Genomic DNA, 8,424 nt, shown 5'->3' on the forward strand with positions numbered 1-8,424 from the left:
AACAAAGTTATAATAGATCAAAGTTTCCAATTTCGTGTGAATTTACTGCCCAGAAGACATCATACACAGGATAGATTCTATATGTAAAGATATATACATTAATGACACAATAAAGTGGCTGAGATATGAAAAGCTCATATATTTGAGGGCCAGTCAAATATAAACAGAGTTTTATTTCCTAAACACGAAATTTTTAATTTCGAAATATTTTTTTTTAATACATACACATACATATTTTGTTTCTTTGTACTGAAATACATTATTCCAATCACTTTAAAAGTTTCCTGATTTCGTCGTTATGAAAAGTTAAGCCCTTAATGCCATTCGGAGGGGGTGTTAGGGGCGTGTGGCAGACCGCCCTGGGCCTCTGATCAGAAGTTGGAATACCGGACTCTGGACGCTTCGTCATCATCAAAATTTTAACCTTCTATAACTTTGTTAATAATAGTTGGACTTCCTTCAAATTCATGCCTTATAGTATCCCTTATACCGATGTCGAATTCTGTACTTCTAGGATGGACTTAAGATTTACTGGGAAATTTCTAAAACATGGCAATATGCGTTTATTATTAACTCAACTTGTCCAGATGTCGGAATGGGATGTATTTTGAGGTTTAGATTTTTTTTATTTATCTAATAGAAATTATGCATTGCTTTTTGATTTTGATGTGGGGAATTGACCAATCCCTTTAACATATGGCCCTAAAATTGATATAATAAAAAGAAAAGCGAATATTTTCAAAACAAAGAAGCACCATTCGAAATAATACAAAGAGTAAGAGAATATTTGACAGGACAAACTCGCCAGTTAACTAAACATTGATTTTACAGACATCTTCCAAATTGTGAATGGAAAATGGAAATGGATGTTTTATTCTTCATCCAAGAAAAACCTATTTTATTTTCGTTACAGACTTGGTGCTAATCACGAGAAAAGAAGCTCCCGGCGTATCAACATTTATTAGGGGTTACCAAAACTGATGGAAACTAAACCCTAAAATATCACAGTATAAGAACTCTGATATTCGCTTAAATAGTTTTGAAAAATGGAAAGCCTTAGGCTAGGCTGGACAAAACAAAACTGTTCTGTTCATCAAGAAAATCGGGAAATGGAAACAAAAAAGTGGAATATTTTGCATCGCTTATTTGACGTTACTATATTTTTACCAAGACCGTTTCGAGGCCACAGGGACCATGAATTTTCTGAAAACAAGTAAAACTACTTAGAGTTAGTGAAACCAATCTCACCCTAAGTTCCTCTCTTAAGGGGGAAAGCATATTCGGAGTTTTTCATAATCGATTCTTTTCACGGCATAGATCGTTAATTTAGCTATACCAGAATACGCTCCAAAAATTGCAAATCGAAATTCGTATGCTTTTAGATTTCATGAACGCCCAGGAGGTAGGTAGGTAGGCAACAGCCCCGCCTGCGAGTGCATTTGTTTTTATTATAACTGTAATTAGTTTGTAATTAATAGTGAGAAACGTCTTCATATCCGAAAGGCGACTTTTCAAACAATTTCTTCAAACACGTTTCTCTCAAAATAACGTTTTTACATTTGTAAGAAACCTAACTTAAAAAGTAATAAATCGATCATTACAAAGTTGAAGGTATAATTCTTCAAAGAATTACCAAGAATTTGCATAATTTGTGAAAGGAGATGAAAATTGAAATATTTTTTTTCAGCAGCTGCAAAATTTTTAATTTTGACAATTTTCACCAGCTTTCAGGTTCATATTTTTGAAAAGTAAATTAGTGATACAAAAATAAAACCTTTTTGGTTTCAGATAAAAACTAGACTCACTACACATCCCACAGTCGGAGAGAGTCGGAGATCTCTAGTTTCGTCCTTCAGCGGAACAATGCTGCGTAAATTTATTTTTGGCTTAAATTATTCAAAAAAATTCTCCAAAGTTGTTCGAAGTATGACAAATTTTTCCCACACAAAACAAAATCCCACATGAAAATAAGGCTTCTAACGTGGTTTCCTCCCTTAACAGAGTGGTTAATTTTAATTCCGAGATAATTATTGTTCACATTGGAAACAAAAAAGTAGAAGTTGGAGAAACATTTTCGACATTTTTCCCTATTGCTCGGAAAAAAGCTGTTAAAGTCACACAAGAAATTTTGAATATCATTAACGAAGAGGGGTTGGACATAAACCTCTTTCGAAGTTAAGGCTATGGTAACGCTTCCACTATGGCAGATGTTTACTCTGGAGTAAAAGCCAGGATCCAGCAAGTTAATAAGAAAGATTTTTTTTGTACCTTGCACTGATAATTCGCTTCACTTAAGCGAGGTGCATACATTTGGACGCGTTCCAATACGTCTAACGACCCTGCCAAGCGTTTACAATTTCTTCTTCCCAAAAACTCAAAGATGAAATATATTACCGGTAACGGTTCAGGATAACTGAAGGAAGGCTATCGGAAATCAGATGGAATGAGCAACATCATACAGTGAAGCTCGTAATGAAAGACTTTTGTAAATTGGTGCAGACTTTAGAAAAGTTGTGTGATCCAACAGAAAAGGTACACATTCAGCTCAAATTTCGACAAAAACATTTGTGATTTCAACTTTCTCAGGCCAGGTCAGCCATACTAAAAGTACTTGCAGACTGAAGCAACTAGTTTGGATAAAACTATACAAAAATTAGTTGCTTTAAAATTTTGTTTGGAAGAGAGCCGAGATGAACTAGTTGAAAATGCGAAGTGATAGCATTTTCCACAATTTGCGAGGAAATGATAATACAATACGAAATTGGGGCGAAAAGGTTTTAAGAAGATGATTCCAGAAGAAGAGGCAAAAGACATTGACACAAGAAATAAGAAGATGCATATTTCAAACAATTGATAATTTCTTTCAAGATCTGAACACAAGGATATAGTCATTGCACCTTATTCAAACATAGATTGAAGAATTTCCACAGCATAGATTTCAAGTCTCATGGAAACTTTTGATGAAATAGAAGAAATGGAAATATTACCAGAAATTAATCGATCCCCGATCCCCAAGTAGCAACAATTGAAAAAGACGAAACCAAAAAGTTGTCTGCTTTGAAAATGTGATAGTTTATTGTGGAAATGGATTTTGAAGAATCAGTCCCTAAATTATATGTATTAATAAAGATTTTTTGTCAGTATACGTTTAAATTGTTTCTTTCTTCCGAGAAAACCTTTTCAAAGTTAAAGTTAATTAAAAGCTACCTTTACTGAACAATGAGTCAATTAAAATTTAATGGTTTGGCAAGAAACATTAATGTTGATGATATTCATTGGCAGAAAAGCTGTCAATATTTTTAGCAAACATCAACTTTTTAAAATATATTTTATATATGTTGTTATTCTTTAGTCTTAAGGTTTTTGGTGTTTAATGATTTGAATTATAATGAAACAAGTCGGAATACCGGAGGCTCGGCGCTTCAGGTATAAAGGTTTTGTGTTTATCTTAAGTGAGCAACTCTCTATGCACGTTTTTCCATTCGTGCATAGCTAAGAATGCAAAATATTCCATCTTATCTTGTCAAACAAAATATGCGTATGTACATACAAATTGAAGACATAAATATTGTGCGGAAAATTAATCTAACGCATATTCACGCAGTTCCACTTCACTGTGTACACGGAATACATATAAAAACGTCCACCTAATTGAGCACTACCCGCAAGTTTCGCTTGCACATATATATACACACACATACCTGTCTCTAGTAATGAATACTGATATTCAAAAAACTAAAAAAAAGAAAAGAATAGCGAAAGTGTCTCCAGAGACCCGCCGTACATATAAGTTCACTTTATACATATGATGATGACGTCATATACGTCCTAGAATGCAATAAATTTTGAGACCGTTGACAATTTCTCCTATCTAGGATGAAATCCGCGCACGGTTGTTGTCAGCCAACAGAGCCTATTTCAGTTTACAAAAACTGTTCCGCTCGAAACGTCTCACCATAGGGTCAAAGCTCTTACTGTACAAGACAGTGATCTTGCCAGTCCTCATGTATTCCTCGGAAACTTGGGTTCTTAGCAAGAAAAATTGCGAACTCTTGGCCGCATTCGAGAGAAGAATCCTCCGAAGAATTTTTGGCTTCCTACATGAGGATGGACGATTCCGTAGCCTACACAATGACGAAATCTATGAGCGATACCATGACCGTCAGGTTGTGGATAAAATCCGGCTCAATAGGTTACGGTAGGCGGATCACTTAATCCGTATGGATGAGGATGATCCCACCCGGAAAGTCAATAAGGGCAATATCTATGGTAGAAAAAGAAGACGAGGTAGACCCTGCCTAAGATGGAGCGATGGCGTAGGTTAGGACGCCAGACAGCTTTTAGGGATATCGAATTGGTGGACCTCGGGGCAAAACCGGGATGTCTGGAGTTCCTTATTAAGGCAGGTCTAGACCGGATACCGGTTATTGCGCCGTTGATGATGATGATCAGGATAAACTTAAGGGGGGCTTTCGGGTGAATTTCCAAAATATGGTAATATACTGTTATTAACTTTATTTGTAGAGATATCGGAACGGGATGTATTTTGAGGCCTAGATTTTGTAGGGATGCATCACTGTGATTTTTTTCAGATTTTTGGGTGCGGTAGGGTTGAGAACGGGACTTGTTTCACTTTTTGGGACACATATTGTGAGCTCTCACTCCCCTATGTTTCACCTAATGTCAGAAATAAGATCAATTTCAAAAAGTACTAAAAAGTACTCTTTCATTTGATATCCCACATGACCATATTCTGTGAAAAAAATGTTGCACTCCTTTCACATGTATGGGGAGCCCCCCTTCAAGCTCAACACAAAATGGCGCCACTCGCCGTTCCGAAATTTGCACAAATAAAGTTAATAATAGTATATTAGCATATTTTAGAAATTCAGCCGGAAATCCCTCTTAAGTTCACGCTAGAAGTACGAAATTTGGCACTAGCATAAGGAATAACATAGTGCATAACTTTGGTAATTTTGAAGGGCATCCCATCATTTTATTAATAAAATTATAGAAGGTGAAACTTTTACATTTTATGTGAATTTCATGAATTCTAAAACATGTATGACGTGATTATACAATATCAATTCGTCAATACCACAACAAAGTGAGCTCGAATGAATGGGAGATCGCAGGGAAACATTTCGTTTTAGTTTTTTAATCATCAATATCAATTACTCCAGACAGACATATGTATGTATTTATATATATATGTAAATGAAGTTTTGGGGTAGTGCGTAATTCAGATATATGTGTACTTGAACAAGTGGTATTCAATATACGTACTTTCTATGAACATAGGTATTAATGTATGAAGGAATATTTTGAATTTTTAGCCATATATGAATGGAAAAATGTGCGTAGAAAGTTTCTCGTAGAATATGAACACAAAACCTTTTATACCCGAAGCGCCAGTTTCCTTTATTCCGACTTGTTTTTTGTTACTCTCATGACTTAGACCTATTGAAGAAGCAATCTCCTCGACGGCGAAACGTCGGTCTTTTTCCAAAAACTCCCTAACTGATTGAAAGTTTTCGTCTGTGGTGGAAGTTCGGGGACGCCGATCGTGACTCTGGTTATTCAATATTTCACGTCCTTCAGAAAAACTTTTAAGCCAATCATACACGCGGTTTTTCGAAAAAGTTTTAGCCTCGAATTGCACCTATAAACAAGTTAAAATTTCTGAAGGTTTCACTTCTTCTTGCGTTAAATAATCCGTTGCACAACAGAATTAGGAACTATTTGCTCATTCACTGCTCTAATAAAGACTGAATAGGAATAATATCGGTAGTGGCGGTGGAAGTGAACTGTACAGACCCAGACAGAATTCGAAGTGCAGCAGGTATATCAAAACCACTTCTCCTTGTTTTTGGTATGAACATTGTCACACGGGAGATCCAAAGCCCATGCAGATGTTTTTCTAACGTCTCATAACAGAGGTGATCTCGAGTAGTTTGTCTGAAAGTAGCGACCGATCCTCAATGAAACGGGCACTACCACTACCAGTGGCAACGACTTGATGAACACTGAGCAGTTGAAGTATACTTCAATGGCGTTACGTAACATGCCATGACCACATCCAAAATGAGGAAAACCGTGATCGACATAGGGTTGCACCCTTCGTGGAGAATTTGCAAAAAGCGCTTTCGGTGACATGGAATGTAATTCAAACAAATGAGAACCTACTTGCTAAGATTGGCCTGAGCATCAAAGTCGATGGGAAACGACCAGAAGGCTGACTGAAGCAGAGATGAGCCAACCCCGCTACTGAACGGGGCAGAGGCTAAAGGAATAGAAGACGTTTTATATTCCCTCACTCCTGGAGCAAATTAAAATAGTTCGTTTTCTTCTCAGTCCTATATATTTATTTTATCAATAACGCATAACAACTATTTTTGTGCAATCACAACACTAATTAAAACGTATGCATAGGAAATAAAATGAACAATCGTAACTCACTCGTAAATAAAAGAGGCGTTTGCATGCTGAAATAAGTTACTTGGAGACTTCTCACTAAACTAGACAGAAACTAGCGAATCATTTAAAAGGATTCGGACGCGCCTTAAAAGTTGTCATTTTCCTAATTTCCCGAACGAGCCGTTCTTCGTGTTTCTGACGTTCATATTCTTCCTATAAAGGAACAGAAAATAAAAGCACTTAAGCACATAGTTAAAATTTGAAAAATACGAGGAATAGTGCGGCAAATTAACAGGTAAGACAACATCACGAGCGAGGCAAGTTCTTTACATCAGCCAACCTACATCGAATACCTGTCTTTTCTTCTCCTCGGTCTTCTCCTTGATCTGCTTGTCGTACTGTTTCCGCTCCTCCAGGCGTTTTTCCACGTGTAAATTAAATGGTTCGGGTTCAATACATTGCTCCAGCCTTTGCGGTTTGAATGGCTCCTCGTAGAGAACGTGAGGTTCTCGACTAACAAATTTTGGCGGTTCATTACGTTTCTGATATTCTTCAATCTAAAAAAGTCATCAAAGCCAAAATGTAGCAAAATATGTGAAGCAAACTTCTACCAACTTACACGCCGCCTCCTCTTCTCCTCCATCTCTTTCGAGTGTTTCATCACCATTGGCGTAATTGGTGTTGTTATTTTGGGTCCTGACGTGTCTGCCGGTTTCCGTGGTTTAGGCTCACTTGAAAACTTCGGTGCTGGTTTGCTTTTGAAAATCCGTTTCTTTTTCTCCTCTTCCAATGTCCTTTGCACCATGAGCTGCCGCTTCTTTTCATATATATCTTTATATTTAACTACAGATGGCACAGGCTGAGTAGCGGCTGCAGCCGCTTGCAACTGATTTCTACTGAGCAACGGCTGGCGGAGGATATTGCTTGGAACCGATTTTGTGTCTTTAGAGCTTTTCGAATTGCTTCCAGGCTTATGTGATCTCACGGCGGGGCTCACGTATTTCGCTTTTACCGGAGATTGGTTTTCTTTATGTCTAGTTGGCTTCGAACGATTTTCCCTGTTCCTTTCTTCCATTTCGAAGGGGGAATCTGAAATCACCGTGGTTACATTAGTACGAATTTCGGCTACCTTTAACAGCACAATATTTACCCAAAGAGTCACCGTCGATTCTCTCGTGCTTCTTATGTTTGCGAGCTAAGGACATGAAAGCAAATTCAACACATTGCGAAAATAATAAACAAAGAGCGTTACTCACTAAAAAACTTTTCTGAATGGTTCAAGTCGAATCGACCCACTTCCAAATCGTCCCAATTGTAATACCGGCACTCGGATTCCATATTTGTAACGGGATTAATATAATATGATACAGTTATAGATAACGCATAAAACAAGATTGACGGCGTTTATCTATATTTAGAGATAGAAATGCAGTTAAAGTATTGAACCAGAGAAAACACCAACTTGACATAAGGCTAAACGACTGGAAATTCAAAACACAGATTCGGGCGGTTGTGTCGATAGTGCAGTGCGCCTATTCATTTTAGGGAGGTACTAGACGCGATGTGATAAATGGAAAGAAATACTTAATTCGCTGTGCAGGAAATTACGCAAGCATAACAGGAAGGCTTCCTTAGTGAAGTAACTTTAATGGTTTACAATTATGATCACGGATTTCCGAATGTGATTTCTTTAAAAAGAACAAGCAACTTCTCAGATTCATATTTTCACCATAATTTTCTGAATTCGATTAATTTCCCCACTTGCAGCTAATTATGCAAGTAACAAGGTTAACATCTTACTTTTACTGTTGCTTATTAAGGTCTGCTATAACAAAACTTATAAACAATTTGTGTTATAATTAACACTACACTAAAAAAAGTATGAAGAGGAGAAAATGATAAATATCTTAAATTCGACCGTTTCATAACTATAGGATCACCTTCAGTAACGATAAATTTATTGATGAAAAATCAAAATTAAGAACTTACAGATATTTACTAATACTC

The 8,424-nt window shown here is 36.8% G+C and overlaps 1 protein-coding gene across 2 annotated transcripts; it reads right to left on the reverse strand.

Annotated features, from left to right (window-relative positions):
• Nucleotides 1-6,342: 6,342 nt before the first annotated feature.
• LOC119657475 (targeting protein for Xklp2 homolog) lies at nucleotides 6,343-7,929 on the reverse strand. Of its 2 annotated transcripts, none has more exons than XM_038064395.1 (5): nucleotides 7,674-7,929; nucleotides 7,568-7,612; nucleotides 7,037-7,506; nucleotides 6,762-6,974; nucleotides 6,343-6,630 (listed from the first exon to the last, which is right to left on the reverse strand). In XM_038064395.1, the coding sequence occupies exons 1-5, from the start codon at nucleotides 7,753-7,755 to the stop codon at nucleotides 6,538-6,540; spliced, it is 903 nt and encodes a 300-aa protein (XP_037920323.1). In that variant the 5' UTR covers nucleotides 7,756-7,929; the 3' UTR covers nucleotides 6,343-6,537. The 2 variants fall into 2 exon arrangements, with proteins under 2 accessions (XP_037920323.1, XP_037920324.1); XM_038064396.1 differs by having other exon boundaries at nucleotides 6,771-6,974; nucleotides 7,674-7,925.
• Nucleotides 7,930-8,424: the final 495 nt, after the last annotated feature.

This window comes from Hermetia illucens, chromosome 5 (assembly GCF_905115235.1).
Source record: "Hermetia illucens chromosome 5, iHerIll2.2.curated.20191125, whole genome shotgun sequence".
Lineage (NCBI taxonomy): Eukaryota > Metazoa > Arthropoda > Insecta > Diptera > Stratiomyidae > Hermetia > Hermetia illucens.

Bases quoted from the DNA above. Each gene is read 5' to 3' on its own strand.
- LOC119657475 (XM_038064395.1), bottom strand. From the start codon at position 7,755: ATGGAATCCGAGTGCCGGTATTACAATTGGGACGATTTGGAAGTGGGT. The intron at 6,975-7,036 runs GTAAGTTGGTAG...TGACTTTTTTAG, and splicing joins AGGAGAAGAGGAGGCGGCGT to ATTGAAGAATATCAGAAACG. The intron at 6,631-6,761 runs GTAGGTTGGCTG...GTTCCTTTATAG, and splicing joins AGAAAAGACAGGTATTCGAT to GAAGAATATGAACGTCAGAA.